Below are 19,091 nucleotides of genomic sequence, written 5' to 3'. Positions count from 1 at the left end.
ACGACAATCCGAATGCGAAGCTCATCATTAGCTTACAACTGTGCGAATTGCCCCATTGCAAGTGATAAATACTGGTTCTATTGTGATGAGGATGCACTATGCCGCCAATCTCACCTACGTATAAAAATCAGCGAGGTCAGGATCCAAGGACTTGGGATATACATTATTTCTTACAGTTAATCGGTTGCATTTAACATGCCGTCTTAAATTCTCAAAATCCACGATGTGGATCTAACGGCAGCCTACTTATAAGTATAGTCCATACATTTATTTTATACTATTAGTATTAGTAAAGACAGCGCTCCGGCTACTTCGGCCCGGCGTCATGTTCAGCAACGACAAGCGCGGGCTGTCAACCTGGCGGCTTTCCTCACAGCTTACACCCTTCATTTCTCAATAAATTCTACCTATCAATCTGTTTAGCATTTTGAAAACTCTTCTATAAGACTCGGTCATCCACCTCTTCTATACGACACTCTTTGATTTAATTGGAGACTCCTATGGTGCTTTCCAAAGATGAATTAGTGAGTGTTGCATGAAATGCATCCTGATATCATGTCGGCTCAATTTTGGATTTGTTGGGCTTTAGTGGGAAAATGGACATGACGAGACAGTAGAGGTTAACCAGCGGGCTCTAATCGACAAAGTACTCGCTCGTTACTCCGGAGAATTTACCGTATTCCGCGAATTGCTGCAGAATTCTGACGACGCACAATCCAAATCTGTCGAGATCCGATTCGAAACACAAGCCTATGTGGACAATAGATCTGGAACGCCACGATCAGATGATTCCCTCAGCTCTTCACCTGGCCAGCTACCAGACCTGAAGACTTCGCTGGTATTTACGAACATTGTACCCTCACTCCGACACAATTGTTAACACTTTGTAGGTACACCACTGGGTATTTAAGAATAATGGAAATATATTCAGAGATGAAGACTGGAATCGGCTCAAAAAAATAGGTTCGTTTCTCTGCACCTCAATTCTTCTTGATTCTTACTAGTGTTTTTAGCGGAGGGAAACCCAGATGAAGAGAAGATTGGCGCATTTGGAGTTGGTGCGCCCACATATTGACCTTGTAATGCTTCAGTCATCGAACTTCTTAATTTCTAGGATTCTACAGCTTGTTCTCAGTAACTGAGGAGCCATTTGTTACTTCAGGAAGTATGCCTTACCCATTTCCCCCGAGACCTTCACTGAATGTCCTTAGATAAATGGATGGGATTTTACTGGAAAGACAAAAAGGATCAGGTATCCATAGTTTCTGCTGCAATGAATCCATTTGGTCTTACATCATGTTTCCCAGTTATTTGCTCGTAGGGGTGAACTTCCTGAATCCGAACTCGATCCAGCTGCCAGAGAATGGACGAGTTTTACGATGACACTTAGGGAAGCCACACCAATGCCAATAGCTTTTGACTTTACCCGCTTTCTTGCATCTTCTTTGACATTCATGGGACACTTACGTGAAGTCTGTGTTTACTATGACGATAAAAGGCTAGTCAAACTCAACAAAGCATCGGGATTGCCTCATAGTCTGGGCATACCCAAAGGGCTGAAGAGTCAATCACCATCTGGAATCATGACTGTTGACGACATTCAAAGTACTCGTACGTTAACCTTTTGCAAAAAATCATGCTCAAGTATCTAAGACATCTACCAGCCCTTTTCATACAGGCACAAGTTATGAAGTGGATTTATACATCTGGTACTGGAAAGAAACGACAAAATCCTACGAAACCCATCAAAGCAGCGAATACAGGAAGTCCTGGATTTTTCTCTTCATTGTTCAGTACTTTATCTGGAACGTCAACACCCCAGCGTATATCGACAGCACCTCTGCCACCCGTTGAGAAATCAATTGATCATTTGGCAATCAGTGAAACTAGCGTTTCTCTGTCTATTTATTCGGCGTCAATCCAAGTGCATATCGATAAGAAGCTCTCCGCAGAGTTGCAACGATCAACGAAGAAAAATCCCCCCACCAAGATGAAATTTGAACTGATATATGTTTGTAATTCTGGTCAAAATATTATTACCAGCTGTTGAGATTTACTTTTCATAGACAGCCAAAGATGAGTACGACGCAAGCTTAGAAGAAGAAGCCAAACACCCAGAAGCAACTGGAAGCATATTCCAGGGTTTACGAGCAGATTTAGATGGGTATGTTTATATTTGTTTTAATCATAGCAACGGAATTCTTTTTCATTTGTCATTGAAGGCAAGGTGCCGCACGAGTATTTATTGTATGTGCAGCGCAGTCTCCTCATTATTACTTGAACTAATATGTTTCCAGGGACATAGCACTGCTCAAAGCACAGGTGTTGGAGGTCACATATCAGCACGATTCATCCCTACAGTTGAACGTGAATCTATAGATTTTATGTAAGTCGCCATTAAATGTATCCTTCGCAATGTCTGGCTAAACGTCTTGTCTTCTGGCAGGGATCGGCATGTTGCAGGTACGTCTCTTTAAATTCATTGGGTAGCTATATCGTTATATTGATTTATTTATACGTAATCAGTATGGAATAAGGAACTACTATTCATTGGAGGATTTCTCTCAAGAGCTGCATACGAATTTGAACTTGCGTCTGTTCAAAAACTCTGGGCTACTTTGAAAACGGGATCTATTTCTGACGATCAGGAACTACAATTGCGGGCAACAAATCAGGTTCTACATGCATTGAAATTCTTCATGTTTTATCCATCAACTCCTTCGCCAGATGTATCGGCTTTGATGGAATCGGCCTTTTTTGAATGCTCCGCGGATGGTCGATTCCCTATCATATCAAGCAAAGGTGTCCGCGATGTTAGCACCGTTCGACTTCCAGATCCTACATTTTCAACTTTTCTCAAAGAATTGCCAACGTTGCCAGATACTGTCGTGACTGGTGTTCCTATCATGATATCGGCTTTGCAATCTCGTGGCTTAATCAAGCCCATAAACTTCCAGGATGTTCTTCAAGAGCTTCAGTCACGACCATTGCCAGAAAGTGAATTTGTCGCATGCCTCAATTGGTGGATTAGCATCTATCAGGATAAAGATCGAGACAGGCTTGCACCTATACGAACTCAGTTGATAAACTCGGTCGTTTTGACGCTTGAAATCAAGAAAGGGGAACACAAAATTATCTCCCTTGCTTCAATCAAGAGCTTTATTAGTCCAAGGTCCCCATGTGCGCATATCCCTATGGATGGCCCATTGCCTGAAAATGTTTTGCCAAACTCTATTAGCAAGTTGTTCAAGCCAGAAGTACTTGCCAGCTCTTTTCCTTGGACAGAATTTACCATTGTTCAATGGGTTTCGTTCATTTGTGACGATGGGGATTTTCCAGCGGAATACAGCATAAGTACATCTCCTCCATGGGCAGAGCGCGTGTTATCGTTGATCATACGCGTTTGGCCCAGCCTTGCGTCGCCATACAAGATGGACATTATCCGTACGCTTAGACTCAAGGCTTGTATTCCTACCTCCGCAGGCATGGTCGTACCCCAAGAAGCTTATTTTCCTAATGTCAATATTTTCGGCGATTTGCCCATTGTGACATTTCCCGGTGGAACATCTATCAAGGGAACAGCAGAGAAGGTTTTACAGGAAATTGGAGTCCGGAAGCACGTTGAATTGCAAATCATCTTCAATAGGTATGTGGTCTGATTTTCACGTTTCTGAAAAGATTTCAAAAACTTTGTGCACTTAGAATGATCAAGACCAATGAGTGGACCATTGCTGATCTCACCAAGTATCTGGTGTCAGTCAAAGGATCGCTAACCGATACAGAGTATCAAAGGCTAAGAGCAACAGCGGCCTTTCCTAAGGAAAGCTGCGATGGCTCTCATGACAACGGAAAACGCGTGCGATATACGGCCAGTCAACTCTACGAGCCCCTCGACATTTTCCGTACATTAAAACTGCCTATAATTGACTGGGGCCAGCAGCTCAAATGGAAGAATTCTTCAGAAGAAGGTGACGAACAATGCATTACAATGAACAATCACCCTAATACTATATATCCTCAGCTAGGTTTCTCTTTGACATAGGATTGCAAAGGTACCCTCCCTTGAACAGAATCATAGATTTATGTGCGAGCGAGGATTCTACGGTCAGAATTTTACGAAGTCTTGGCGTCGTAATCACAATTATAACAAAATGCAACAGATCCGGCCTGTGGCATTGAGATATCTCATCGATAACCTAGAGACTCGATATAGAGACTATGATCCACAGAATTATGTGAATATCCGGTTCATACCAGCATTGAAAGGTTCTGAACCTTGCCTAGGAACGATACAAGAGGTATGGAGTCACACTTTAAGAATTGAGTTGAATGTATGATTTAACATTTATTAGGTATTTTCTGCTCAATGGGCAGCAGTAGGTTTTCTAGTGCTACATCCTTCGTATCAGTCATATGCCTCCAAATTAAAGATACAAGATCATCCTCCTGCCTCACAATTAATGGCATTGCTGCGATCAAAACCCCCTGGAACTGATCAGGAAGCTAGGGAACTCTTCCGCTTACTGGCTGGAAGGGTGAATGGTATGCCATTTTCCCTTTGAAACATGAATAACGTTGTTGAAAATTTTCAGACTTCAAAAACTCTGATTTAGTCACTTTGTCAACAACTTCGTTTGTCCCAATCACAGGCGGAAAAAATGTTTCTGACTCTACCGTACGGTGGTTACCTCCTTCGCAGTGCTATTTAAGTAGTGAAGGACGCGAAAGTTTTCATTCAAAGCTTTTTGTGTTCATTGATTTTGGGACTGCTGCAAATGCATTCCTTACGGCATGCGGGACAAGAAGCCAGCCCAGTGTTGAAGAAGTTGCGAAGATTCTGCTGAATTCCCCACGGGAGTTCTACGAGTTATCTGGAGGACCTGTCAAGTTAGTCGCAACTCACTTACATAAAGATTTTTGCTAACATTCAGTAGCTTTTTGTCAGAATTACGAAACCTTGCTGTCAACGCGAAGGCTATCACCCCCGGTACAATTTTACGGATGAAAAGATCGCCCATTCTCCTCTGTCAACAAAGACAACTGAAGCGCCAAGTCAAAACAAGTGACGACTGGGATGAAGATGACTGGGATATGAGGTACGATCTCAAGAAACCAAGTGAAATCATTGTAGCCGACGACACGCATGCCTATCAATCTTTCGGAGAATCTCTTTATACGGCACCACAAGAAGATATCATAGAAGGTATGTGCTTACGTTGGGCACGAAATAGCACTGTATCAACTTTTCTTCAGCATTTTATTGTCAACTCGGCTCCATGAAACTGAGTAAAGTCGTGAAAGAGGAATACAAAACGACAGTAGAGCTGCACAATTCGAAAACAGCGACTGAAGTAAGGGCCCTAATCCTGGAACGACTCCCTTTATTTCTGCATGAACATACACACGCTCGAACCAGAGTTTCTTTCTCCTGGATCTCGGCCAACAAAAACTTTCTTGTTAAAGCATTCGGAAAGTTGGGGGTCATAAAACATCTCAGTTACGGAAATCTTAATCTTTCCAAAAGCCAAGATGCATCTGCTATAGCCCGCCGCTTTGGCTCTGGGCCAATCGAGCTGTGGATTGCGGGAAATGCACAGATCGACATGTACGAGTAAGTGCAGCGTCCTCAACACTATCTTATGAGAGTTAACAATTTCTTTAGAGTTGCTACGTCACTCAACCGTTTACTCTTCGACTCGCCGAAGACTAATGATGCTCTTCTTTTCATGACAATCCTTTCTACTGATCTGCGATCATTAAAGCGCCGAGGATACAATGGTAACAACTACAAATCTTTATGTTTGCTGTCAAATCGTTCTCAATCCATCACTCCAGTTGATAGAATTTTACGTCAACAAAGAGACGCACGCCTAGCTGCAGAAAGTGATCGAATGGCAAAAGAGAAAGAAAAAGCTACCCAATTGCCCCCACCGCCACTACCGCTTGCAGATACACGACCGGCAGTCAATGATCATCCCAATCCTGACCCAAACGAACTAGTTGAAAGTAAACCATTACTGCCAACGAATCTTGCGGGTCACTTGCAAAACTTTAGACGGAAAATTGGCTCAATGTCATCTTCTGCTACGAAGCCTTTCCAGCCTTCTGTACCTAACACAGACAGCTCAAGCCAAGCTTCAGGTAATTGTAACAAATCAATCGAAGGTGTGAAAACAGCTGAGTAGTTTCATAGAACAAGGGCCTTCACCACGTTCGCCAGGTCCACCAACTTCGACAAACAACTCTGATAATAATTCGGGGATTACACCCATTAGCAATATATGTAGGTTTATGAATGTAGTCATGAACCGCTTTTCGGTTAATATAGCAATGATGCATTCAGCGAAAAATATCGACATGGCTGTCAGCTCGTGCCGGTCCGAATCTGCAAACCTATTAACCAACCGTCAACAAATGCAACGCGTCAAGGAGAGTTTGAACGATGGCTATTGCGACATTTCTGGACGCAAAGGAGATCTGCATCACATAGGTACATTAATTCTGCAACTCTGCCTATTGGGAAGCTTAGTGACTTACTTTTTCTAGGCCAAATGGGCCCCGTGAAGGTATACTTATCAGAAGGTAATCAATACCAATAAAAGTTGTATTATGAATAGTATCTGAAACCTTTCGCAGAAATTCCCAATCATCAAGCAGGGATGTTCATGGAGGAGAAACGACACTCTCTTGCACGTTTTGTTTACATTATGAAACCTCTTGCAACCATATACGATTTACCACTGACCAAATTGCATATATTCTACGACCTTGAGGGCGGAATCATTGCCTTCAATCGTAACGGTAGCATATTTTTGAATTTGCGATATTTTGAAGAATGGCGTAAGCACCTCTTAATGAAAAATCATTTCTCCACACCATTGATGATTTAATTCTTTCACCAGATGATACAGACGTCAAAAATGAGAAGCTTCAAGATGCATACATTTCTTGGTAATATTTTTCGAACGTGAATCCTTTCCTTCTCTCACAATTTTTCAGGTATTTCACCATCGCACACGAAATTGCACACAATCTCGTGCAACCACACAATTCCGAGCACGAATTCTATTTTTCTGCTATCTGCGAACGTTACCTTGTCCAACTCGCTCGACAGCTACAGGGATCTTCATCTACCAGTTCATAACCTACTATCCATGGTCATTTTTCTTCTGTGGGTTTAGGGCTTCTTCTTTTAAAGACACATTTCGTTACTCGAATGGTTATCCAAATCGTGGTAGAGGTATATGGACCAAGTGTGGCATAGTGTACATATTGCATACTTACTTGTCGCATTTTTGTTACCTAATTTATCAACTTGCTTGAAAAAATCCAACATTTTGCGACTCATTTGCCAATACATAATTCTTTCTTTGCTTCGGCAACACCTTGGTCCTTTAGTGCTGTCAGTGTCACGTTATTATACAGGTCTGGGATGCACTGATTTGGTAAGGTGAAACCAATGAAACAATCCTCTAGATAGACAAACCCCGATACTTAGTAAATAGTAGACACCCTAGTGTAGAAAGGTGAGGAACGCTCACCCGTGCGTCTTAGCACCTTGTTGCACGATAATAAATAGATTACAAATAAACAAACAAACCAATGCGTGAAATCAATAGCATCCGTGCCTCCTTATGATTATCGAGGACGGATTGCCGGGCCGCCACTGTTACAATCTAAGATTGGGCTCATCAGGAACCAGCACCCCCTTAGGTAAGCAAAAGTTGGCTTACCTCCGAACCTTTTCAACCCTTCTGCACTCACACTATTCTACATTTTTGAACCACAGATATGTAGGTTATGCTTCTTTGAACACATCTGTGGTTTTTTTTTTCAAAAAAATTTTGATCTCAAGAAGTTATAAAGATTTTAATTTTTTTCCTTTTTTTTTAGTCTAACACGTCAGAAATGGTGTTTTCTCGAGTTTGGGAGATTTTCGAAAATTTGACAATGTTCTTTTGGCCGCTTATATAATGGTACACGTGACCACACGTGACAATAAGTCACGCCTAAGTAATACCTCTCAGACTCATTATGGACTTCCAGAGACTACAATTTGACCTCTGAGGTGTAATTCTATTATTGTGGGCATAAAGGCTAGTAGTAAGGATTGTATATGCACATTTATGAATTTTTTTTTTTTAAACTTTTTGTCTGAAACCATTTTCCGTCAACATAACTTTTGATTTTTTTTTCGAGCTGGATTTTGGCCGCTCTTGGCGCCAAGCCCATTGATTACGTAAGGGTGCTGGTTTCTGATGAGCCCAATCTTAGTAAGGATTGTATATGCACATTTATGAATTTTTTTTTTTTAAACTTTTTGTCTGAAACCATTTTCCGTCAACATAACTTTTGATTTTTTTTTCGAGCTGGATTTTGGCCGCTCTTGGCGCCAAGCCCATTGATTACGTAAGGGTGCTGGTTTCTGATGAGCCCAATCTTATGCCTGAGGATCCCCACGGGGCCCCACGTACTGACGGGCAATAAACACAGGCTTGATGCATCGTTGATAGATGGGAGAATTAAGCTCTCGAGCAAGACTTCTGGGGTTAGATTTTTAGCCGCGAAGAAGCGTTTGATTTTTGGACATACGAATTGCTATTTGTTCTTCGCCTGGGATGACCTCGTGATGGCAGTTGCTCGATTTATGTTTCCCCAGCGGCCTCCGACTGAGTTTTTATTTAGTTGCAGCTGACTTCTTCACAGCTGCTTGTGTACCATGTGCTCTCGTGCAACTGTGCGATTCAATCTGACTTTGGCAGCAACTAGGCAAAAATGTAGCATGCTTCTTAAAACTCGCACCTGCCAAATCTACATTCCAGTCCCTTGCCACCATTTTTTTCTTACGCGTCGTCAATCCCCTCAAGGAGGTGCACGACAATGGAACAAGCAAGGAATAGCAGCGGTATATACGAGACGCGTATGGGACAGAGTACACACAGCTTTGGATCCGGGGCGTCTTTGAGAGGTTTTAGTATTTCTTAACCTTTAGTGTCTTGTTCTAATCACAATCTTCTGTAGAGCATGCTGCTGCTCCTGCTGGTCATTTCACTTCAACTAGGGCGGGTGTCATTCCCAGTCAGAACGTTAGCGGTTGGGAGGATCAGCCTGAGGTCCCTACAGTCTCCTCCCAGAACGTTCCTCATCAACCTTTTTACAAGAAAAGATGGTTCATTATTTCTCAGATCATCTTAATACCTTTGGTTATAGCCCTTTTGTTTATCCTCCTGTTCCCAGTCGTTCGAGCCATCATTGCCCTTGTCCTTAAGCGCACCAACATTGATGTTCAAGTTGCGGAAATTACTCAGCCCGTCAATGGATCGTGAGTGATCTTTTCATATTCGTATTGTTTGATTAATGTAGCCTTGTGTAGCTTTGCTTTAAAACTAGAAGGCACCGTATTTAATACTGGCATCATCAACGCAAAAATCCACTTTACGGAAGCTACCAACGTTTCGTGGATTGAAGACGATGGCACAGAAACTGAACTTGGGTATATGCAGCTCCAAGATCTTTCTACCAAGCATAAAAGAGCTATCATCAACGACATAACACAATTCATAATTTTGAATCAAACCGCATTTGGTCGCTTTTCTGAAAACCTTATTACCGCACAGAATTTTACTTGGAGACTCGTTAGTCACAACCTTCGCGTTCAGGCCCTGAAATTTCCCGTTGCAAAGGGTCTCACATTTGACAAGAGAATCACATTAAAAGGCATGCTGTTCTTCATCTTCTACACTTTTTCATAGCCTTCACATCTTATGTTAGGTTTCAACAGCTTTGATGGAAATGTAATTCTCCAGGATCTCCAGTTACCTAGCGATGATCCTGCAGGTGGTATACATTTTGCCGCTACGACCCAGCTCAACAATCCCAGGTGAGTTCATGCCATTTGCTGTGGCCGTGTTAAACTCAGGAGTTCTCTCAGTCCATTTTCTTTGGATTTGGGCACGGTTGTATTTGGGCTCACGTACAAGAACGTTTCCTTGGGCATTGGAACCGGAACGGAAACCAAAATAGTATGTTTTCCCAGTTCCTTGCTAAACTTGGCTTACGGAACTTTTCCAGGCCCCTGGAAATAATTCTATCACCTTGAAGGGAACTCTTATTCGACAAACAGACCCATCCAATCTCGCTTCTGTTTCCGAATTGTTCACAAACTATTTGAACGGCGACAGCTCCCCTGTCATTGCAACCGGACAGTCGACGCTCCAAGACGACGGATCTACTATTTCATGGCTATCACAGGGATTGGAAGCTTTGCATCTCACGGTCCCATTCAAATCCTCAAATGACATCAATCCCATCAAAGCTATTAACATCGGGAATCTGGCTCTGCAGTTCGATGCTAGCCAGCCTTGGAGCCCCGCTGTTGAGAGTAATTCTGTTCAGGCATCATTGGGTATGCTTTGTCGCACTCCGTATGCGTATTCTATTAACCTTCTTCCTCAGAGTTACCATTTGGTTTCAACGTCGCTATAAACGAAATTCAAAACGACTTTGTAATCACTAAGGATGGAAATTCTGTCGCAGGTGTCTCTACAGTACGTTACGCACGTAAACTTTAATTTTTTTTCCTAACCAAATGGACCTAGCCTATTGGGGCCTCCACATCTTCAATATCGGTCATAGCCCCGACAGACACGACGGGAACAATCAATATTTCAATTGAAGATACTAGGCTGGATGTTCCTGATGACCAGCATGCTATCTTCTCATCGTTCAGTAAGGTGTATACATTAAATAATGGTCTTTGATCTAATACCGTAAATAGACGAAGAGCTCACGACATCAGATGTCGCTCAGTTTCGTCTAATCGGTACATCGAGGGCTGTTGCAAATACGAGTATTGGTCAGATTACTCTGGATGCTATCAAAGTCAATGTGTCAAGTTCTTTAAATGGGCTCCGGGGTCTCAAAGGGATGACAACCATTGATACTGTCGACGTTACAGGTGGAACAACCGATGCTATTAGTCTCGCAATTGAGGGTACGTACAAAATTTCTAGTATTTGTCATATGTTCTCATAAAGTAATAGTCACTATTGATAATCCATCCAGTTTGATACTGTCCACGGGTGATTTAAGTATGTTTCAAACATGCAACGAGGATTTTCTGTCAATTCACCAATTAACAGCTTTACAGCTATTGCGAGATGGTGCAATAATCGGCACAACATTGTTGCCTAATCTGACGCTTAATTTGGGAAACAATACAATCAATACATTATCCAGTTTCGAAGTGATTAATATCCTTGCTTTGTTTTGATGTCGAAGCTGATGTTGCTCCCGTAAAGGCGAATAAATCCCCACAGGGACTTCAGACTTTGAATGACTTTATTAGCAAAGAAGGTATGCCTCATTTTCTACACTATTGTTTACAATTTGCAATTCATGACCGCTAGACACACATATCACAATTGCCGGATTTGATGGGAGTACACAAGTCCCTTCATTAGCCGACGCGTTCAAAGCACTGTCGCTTGATGTTATCCTTCCTGGCCTTAAGACTAACCTAATCAACTCGGCCTCTCTAAAGGGTAATCTTTTTTTCCCTTTTCGATGATGTTGTAACTTATTCTCCACCGTCCAGTTCTTCCTACGACAGGGAAGGAGAACAATATCAGCCATGTCACTGTTTCGCTTTCCAACCCTTTCAGTGCTCCCCTGCAGATTACCAAAATATCTTCGAATGTCACATCATTTGGAATTTTGTTAGGATCTATTGATCAGGACATTTCATTTGAATCTTCTCCGAAGTCTTCAACTGATTCCCCTGTCCTTGACTTCAATCTGAACTTTGATCCATCATCTTTGTTCACTGTCACTCGCGCTCTTGCCGTTGAAGCAGGCGAGGATGTCGCACCGTTGGATTCGATTGTACAACTCGGCGGAATCCACTACCTCCCGATTACACAACCTACCTCCAATAATCAAGCAAGAAAACGTCAAGGGAATCTGTTCTCGTACGTCTTGATATCACATAACCGATCTCTCTGCTGAACCTATAGGATCGCAGAGGATTCGATCTAACCAATTTTGTCCGGACTGCCTTCAACAAACTGAAGTCTGACATCAACATATCTACTGACGTGACCATTGGTAATTGTCAAATGTACATTTTGCATGGGCAAAGGCCTACTCACACACCACGCAGGTCAATATGCGACGACTCTAGCCTTTTCACAGGCCCAAGTAGCTACATCGACCGATCAAAGTTTAGATCTTATCCTCCCAATTCTTGCTGCTCCGATAGTTCAAAAGATAGTGGGTGGCTCCATTCTGGGGTATGTTTACCAGTAAGTTATCTGCACTATGAACTAAATCAACCATATAGATTGGATACTGTTATCATCATAGACCCTTCGCAGAATACATTCAGTAAACATTTTCGGTTCAAAATCTCACAATGCATCATGGCTAATGTACGAAACAATTAGAAACCCAACTTAAAGGCAGCATTTCTAATGCTGGACCATGTATGTTATAACACTTTCTAGGACGTTTTACACAATGGTTTAATTTATCATCAGTCGATGCGGTTATATCATTCCCTTCTGGACTCACCATCTCCTGGCTGGGAAAGCCAATCGGAAAGGTCTCTATGAATGACATCACAGTTACAGGTGATGTTGGGGGTATCATTGATACCGAAACGACATTCACTGTTGTAGACGTGGATCATTTGACCGATTTTACGAAGGTTTGCTGGGCATATACTTTTCTTATAGATGAATTGACGTCCTCCGGTAGGCACTACTTACCACCGAGTCTTTTGACTGGGAAATTTCTGGAGATAATTTGACAGGTCAGTTGTTAGTCATTTTAAATACTGTTTGCTCACTCGACTTCATAGTGCGCGCCTTGGGTTAGTTTCAAGCATCTGTGAAGAGTAGAAAGAGAATTGACTTTCAACCTAGGCATATCTGTGCCTGATATTTCATTCTCATCCAGAACGGTCACTCTGAAAGGCTTCGATGGATTAAAGGACGGAGTCCAGATCCAATCATTTGATCTGCCATTTGACGATCCGTCGGGTGGAATTCACCTCACCATTCAAGCAACAGCCTCCAATGTACGTAGTCTGTTAGCCTCAACCAATAAATATACTGACAAGGTAATGAATAGCCGTCACAAGTAGGCATTCAACTGAGTTCATTGGGATTTGATACGTTTATTGGGAATATCAACATTGCTTCTGTGGCCGCTGGTCCTGTAACCTTGGCGCCTGGTGCAACCTCGCAGCTATCGCTTGTGGGGCGTCTATTACCGCAGGGAAGCGACGAAGGACTTTTAACGATTTCCAACGTTTTCAACAACTTCGTTCATGGCAAGAACAGCGATGTCGTAGTACATGGCGCCAGTGCAGGCTCTCCTGACGTATGTCCATATGACATATGTATTTACATCTTACTAATTTGATATCATTTCCAAGGTAACCTGGCTGAACGAGGGGATCAAAGTCCTTCAGGTGGCCACTGTTCTTCCCAATCAAGGACCTCAAACGATTATCAAGTCGATCTCCCTTAACGAGCTCTCTTTATCATTCTCGAGACAGGCACCATTTGGTCCAATCACCAGCAGTAAATCAACCGATGCTGCATTCACGCTGCCCTTCGGTTTCCCTCTGGACATTACCGCGTTAGAACAAACGATCACACTGGGATTTGAGGGATCTGATTTTGCCCAACTTGTGATCCCGAAAGGTCCAAGCCAGACTGACATTGGGCCTCGAATCATACACATCAACTTCGAGAAAGTTCCATTCTCCGTGTTCGATAACGGCCATAATATTTTCGAGAAGTTTTTGGCCGCTACTACAATAGGGTCTGAGGAAACGCTCAGACTTTCTGGATCTGCTAACGCCGACGCGAAAACGGCTGTTGGCCTATTGTCCTTGAGTGGCATCGATTTTGCTGTAGACTCTACCATTGCGGGTCTACAGGGCTTAAATGCCAGGCCTGTCACCGTCAGTAATTTAGATGTCAATCACGGATTTTCCGATTTCCTTTTGATTAACGTCGACAGTGCCTTGTTTAATCCAAGGTGAGACAATTTTGCGTACTATTTTCAGCCCTTGCTCGGCCCTTGCTCACTGGTTTCACTAAGCAATCTTACGATTGGTGCGCCCATAAATACTTGTCGATGACCCCTCATGTATTCACTAGATGGCAGGCACTGGAGATGTATCTTTCTCTCTGCAATTTCAGTGAGTGGTATCGTGGCTTCATATTGGGTTTTTGTTAAATCAAGCTTTCATGCTTTAGGGATCAAAATATCGGAACCGCCGACTTAGTGAGTTGATCATTCGATGTTATTTCCGAGCCGTTTAATCATGATTTAGAGCAACCTCGTCATCTTACCCGGAAACAATAGCTACCCTATCGGTATTCCCTAATTGTGAATGTCTCTGATACTTAATCTGATCTTTAACATAGCTGTTCATTATGCACCGCAAGGAGAGGCACTTGAAGCCGGCCAAGCTTTGCTCCAGAATTTCATTCAAGGGATTGATGCGGTTACCGCCATTGGAGGATCGACTTCTTCGACGCCAATTGAATCTCTGCAGTTAGCCCTGTCTCAAATTCATTTGTCCCCTGTGACAATTCCTGGGTTACATCAGAATCTGATCACGTCGGCTTCCTTGACCTTCCCAATCGATGTCGTCAGCACTGGAGTGGCCTCGACATCATTTTCCCTGTCCAATCCGTTCACTGCCAGTGTAAACATCCTGAGACTTGGCGCTACAGCCACCTTCCATGGTTTGACGCTCGGGACGATACCAACAACTGACACATCTCCGCACCCTATCAGCGCCCCAGGACATGGCGATGTGTCTTCGCCTGTGCTTCCTTTCAATTTTAACCTCGATCCATCCTCGATTATCCAATTACTTTTGGCAACCTCGCAGCAGAGTAATGTCGACCTTGGACCTCTTGTGCAACTGTTCCAATTTGTGCTGAGTAATCCAGATTTCAGACCACCAGTATGTTCAAGTTTAAAGTTTCAAAATTCAATGCAACTCATGCCAATATCTTGTTTGGAAGGTCACGACTACCGTGGACACTAATTCAGCGACTTGTGTTAGGTGATTTGCACTCATTCACGTCTATTTGTAATGTTGAAGGAAATCGTATGTCAGCGGACATCAATTTGATGCCGACACGGCCATTCTGCAGTCTTTAGCTGAACTCAAAGTGGACCTCAATATCGATTCATCGATTAAACTAGATGATTGTGAGCTTCTTTATATCTACCGGGAGTACGCAATTGGCTTATTCGTGTATACGAAGTCCTGACGGATTTGTCATTCGTTCAATCTGCCGTGCCTGCATTGGTACATCTTTACCTTGTTACTCATGCACTTTTCACTCATGTGTAAAAAACAGACCGACAAGACAGCTTTGTTTTTGATCGGAGCAGTTGCTGGTCCTATCACTCAGCATCTAGTGGATGGCTCGGTTTTGGCATTCACAGAGGCTGACATTACGTATGTTACTCACCATTTTATCTATCGAATTTTATCGATCAACCATTTTCATGACAGAAACTTATCTAACAACGGCTTTGATTTGGCACTTAAGGGCTCGCTTACCAACATCGGGCCTCTGGATGCTCTAATTACGTTTACTGAACCATTAAAGTACATGTGTCTTGTCGTTGGTTGAACTGCTCACTAATTAAGTCTGCAGTGTCAATTTTCAAGGCAAAGATATAGCTACTATCACTCTGCCCCCTAGTACGTGTTTTAACGGTTATTTTTCTTGAAACTTATATTCTAAATGTGGTGTATGTAGTATGCGCTGCTGCAAATGTTGGAGTGCCGGATTATCAGTCGAGTGCAAGACTAACGATCACAGACAATGCTGCGTATGCCTGTACCTTTATTATTTTCCTGTATATGCTGACAGGTATTACTCCGCCTGTTAGATTCACTGAATTCGCCGTTTTCTTGCTTCACAACCCAAGCTTCGATTGGACAATATCAACCCCTAAACTCCGAGTCAATGCTCTTGGAACAATTTTTGAGAACGTTTCACTTTCAAAAATTGTTACATTTAAGGCCTTCAATGGTCTGCCAGGTGTGACTATCAGTAACTTCCAACTCCCATCAGATGATCCGGTTGGTGGAATTCATATCGAAACGGACGCCACTATACCGTCGCAAGCACGTAAGTGCAAGTATTCCCACCCCATCGCTAGTGTGACTGATATATATTAATTGCAGAGTTGGGAATTGACCTTGGTACGGTGTCTTTTCAGTCCTTCTTCGATGGAACGTTTGTTGGCCGTAAGTAAACTAAACTGCACCTTCGTGACATTCAGTTTATGACTTTTTGAACAGCACTTTCTGCCACCAATCTCATTCTCAAAGCAAACTCTGGGGCAACAACTCACCTTTCTGGCCGCATCGTTCCTCAAAGCGACAATGATCTCGCAGTTATGGGCAAACTGTTTTCGCAATTCTTAAACGGACAAAACGTCACGCTTCAGACCACAGGAGATTCAGTGCTCGCCGGGGGATCAAATGTCCCTATCGATTGGCTAAGTACTGCATTTAAGACACTGACACTTGATGTGATTCTTCCAGGAGAAAAACTGGAGGTCTGTATATTGTTAGCATGAGTGTCATATGCCAACTGATTTTTCGAGAGTAGGTCATCCAAGCAATAGATCTCAATGATCTTGAAGTCACGATGAAGACAGCAGACCAGGCGTTCGCGCCACCAACCAGCTCACTGCATACAGTAGCTCATTACAAGAACCCATTTGGTTTTTCATTACAAGTCATAGAAGCAGCTCAAACAATCATTCTGGGTACCGGAGGACAACAAGTTGCACAGGTGCGTTTCTTCTGTAAATCAATAGTATATATATATATTAAAATTACTTTAAAGCTTGTGATCCCTCAAGCTCCTGCCGATGGCGGTGTATCAACTGGGAACATTGCTGATTTAAATATCTCCTTCATTGATATACCCTTAGAATCACTTGACCCAACTGGATTTGCTAGTCTTCTTTCTGAAGTGACTCTCAAACCTGATGTTGAAATCGAGGTCACTGGGACTGCCGATGTGACGGCCAGAACAACAATTGGAAATATTCCTATTACAGGGATTCCTCTAAATGTTGTGTCAGACCTGAAAGGTATATCTATTTGCGTTATATATCACTTAAAGACTGAGATTATTGGCAGGAATTGCATCGTTCGGAGGAATGGCCGCCTTAAGCAATGTTACCATCACTGGCAGCGGAGGCGACGGCGGAAATCAATTTATTGTTGCCCCTTTGACAACCACACTTCAGAATCCTTCCCAAATATCATTAGATACTATTGGAGTATCTCTTCCCGTGATTTTCAGCGGAGTTACCATTGGCCGTGCTGTTATTGATGTACGTTGCATCATCCAACTTATTGCTAATACAAAAGCCTCATTTCTACAGGAATTTAATCTCGTACCTGGCACAAACGTTGTGAACACCGAATTCCACTATCAACCAGCTAATTCCAATGATACAATTGCTCAGGTGCGACCATTTATACTTTAAGGGAAAGCCGCGTCCTGATTTGCTTTAGGCGTTCTTATCGGAATTCCTGCAAACGGGAGACACGATCGGATTGACTATTCACGGTGATGCCAATAGCTCACCATTCGCTTCGCTGTCACCTGCTCTGTCCGGCCTTCAGCTCAGCACACAGTTAACTGGTAAGGCGTCTTAATTTGCTTTGGAAACGATGGTACCTATAAGTTTCATAGGTCTCAACCAGCCCACATTTATCACGAATATAGTTGTTACCATCGATTTGAATGATCTCGATCTTCCTCCAGACCAGCCAGTGTTTGTAGATGTCGACTTTACGGTCAGCCATTCATTGATATTATTGGTCACCATTGTTAAAGATCATTACAGATTCATAACCCTCTGGACGTGGAAATCACTTTAGATTTCGTTCAATCCGATGCCGGTGTTGACGGTGAGGTGTTTGCGATATTCAGTCAAGGGTTCGACAACTTTGTTGTCCCACCTGGCGGAACCGCTGATTCAGGAACGTTTGGTGGTGTCCTGTTGACTCAAGGGTTGCTCAACTCTTTGGCCATAGTTCCTCTCCTTGAATTGGATGTAGCAGCCGCGGCCACAATCACGGTCGGACCAGGTGGTTATCAGATCCCATTCCTCAAGCTGCAACAGACTGGTGTACCCACACAGTACAATTTGGGATTTGGCGATGACTTGGTCTCACCAGCCAAAGCCAAACAAATCGCCCAGTCTGCTAGCGCATCCGCCTCCGATACCAAATCTTCTACCATTTCGCCAGAGTCGTCTGCCCTCTCTTCAACATCGGGTGGAAAAGTTACAGGTGCTACGTCCAATGAGGGAACTATGGACAAAGCCACTAGAACTATCCCCACTCCTGAAAGTAGCACCGAAGCGACACTGGTTAAGGCTACTGCGAGTTCAGTCATTGCTTCCTCGGACGGTCCTGTTGTCGACCCAGGTTCGACGCATGCATTTGCTGCTAAAATAACAGCTGCATCGTGACCGCGACAATTCACGATACAGTACCCAGTCAATGGTTGCATAAGATTAGTTGTTGCAAGTATAGGTTTTGGACAACAGAGACATTTTCTACGATTCTCATTTGTTATTTACGGCTTCTTAATGAATTTTGTCGAATAAGCTGATGCTTTTCTTACTTACAACCTTTCTGTAAACAACCCAATATTTCACTGTGTACAGTAATTACTTGAATTTACACCGGTGAACCCAATACCTTGATCATTAAGCTGGTGGTAGAAAGGCTGCCCAAAGTATAGTGGAAATAATGCCCCATAAAACAGACCAAATAACCCACATGCGACCTAATCTAGGGTGTTCCCATAAGAGCCAAGCGGCCGCCCAGTAGATTACAGGCATAGATGCTCCAACACGAAGAATAATCTGGATGTGGGATGCAAAGACTAGTATGAATGTAAAAACGATAGCGTGGACGACATGGGGAGTTAAACATCGATTTCCAAAAGGGTGCCGGAATGTGATGTTTTTTGAATCATTCAAAGACGTGGTACGGAGGTGATGAAAGGAAA

General features: G+C 42.9%; 2 protein-coding genes across 2 annotated transcripts; both read left to right on the top strand.

The window, feature by feature from the left end:
* Positions 1-500: 500 nt before the first annotated feature.
* JR316_0002200 (uncharacterized protein) lies at positions 501-7,144 on the top strand (the record flags this gene model as incomplete). Its single annotated transcript, XM_047887994.1, has 27 exons — positions 501-524; positions 590-838; positions 891-963; positions 1,014-1,058; positions 1,115-1,165; positions 1,212-1,252; positions 1,308-1,611; positions 1,665-2,011; positions 2,067-2,164; positions 2,223-2,247; positions 2,298-2,386; positions 2,447-2,463; positions 2,527-3,646; positions 3,703-3,968; positions 4,022-4,104; positions 4,161-4,298; positions 4,353-4,542; positions 4,593-4,887; positions 4,935-5,203; positions 5,254-5,605; positions 5,663-6,141; positions 6,194-6,283; positions 6,344-6,490; positions 6,547-6,582; positions 6,637-6,840; positions 6,903-6,951; positions 7,000-7,144. 27 exons carry the CDS (start codon positions 501-503, stop codon positions 7,142-7,144), a joined length of 5,226 nt encoding a protein of 1,741 aa, XP_047752917.1.
* Positions 7,145-8,880: 1,736 nt separating this feature from the next.
* On the top strand, positions 8,881-18,546 carry JR316_0002199 (uncharacterized protein; the record flags this gene model as incomplete). The annotated part of the gene is made up of 46 exons (XM_047887993.1): positions 8,881-8,968; positions 9,022-9,322; positions 9,374-9,635; positions 9,753-9,880; positions 9,932-10,022; positions 10,072-10,405; positions 10,456-10,547; positions 10,599-10,728; positions 10,778-10,993; positions 11,043-11,090; positions 11,142-11,245; positions 11,301-11,355; positions 11,409-11,543; positions 11,597-11,969; positions 12,023-12,105; positions 12,161-12,290; positions 12,341-12,384; positions 12,444-12,482; positions 12,537-12,706; positions 12,757-12,811; positions 12,860-12,871; positions 12,924-13,078; positions 13,132-13,383; positions 13,439-14,049; positions 14,113-14,126; positions 14,179-14,212; positions 14,271-14,298; positions 14,348-14,390; positions 14,442-14,989; positions 15,051-15,091; positions 15,146-15,240; positions 15,297-15,340; positions 15,393-15,493; positions 15,551-15,646; positions 15,696-15,742; positions 15,801-15,873; positions 15,934-16,175; positions 16,232-16,294; positions 16,349-16,608; positions 16,662-16,847; positions 16,902-17,151; positions 17,201-17,397; positions 17,449-17,532; positions 17,582-17,711; positions 17,763-17,866; positions 17,917-18,546. The coding sequence occupies 46 exons, from the start codon at positions 8,881-8,883 to the stop codon at positions 18,544-18,546; spliced, it is 7,218 nt and encodes a 2,405-aa protein (XP_047752916.1).
* Positions 18,547-19,091: the final 545 nt, after the last annotated feature.

Source organism: Psilocybe cubensis, chromosome 2, assembly GCF_017499595.1.
Source record: "Psilocybe cubensis strain MGC-MH-2018 chromosome 2, whole genome shotgun sequence".
Classification (NCBI taxonomy): domain Eukaryota; kingdom Fungi; phylum Basidiomycota; class Agaricomycetes; order Agaricales; family Agrocybaceae; genus Psilocybe; species Psilocybe cubensis.
The sequence above is the reverse complement of the archived record's forward strand: the minus strand, read 5'-3'. Positions and strand labels throughout refer to the sequence as shown.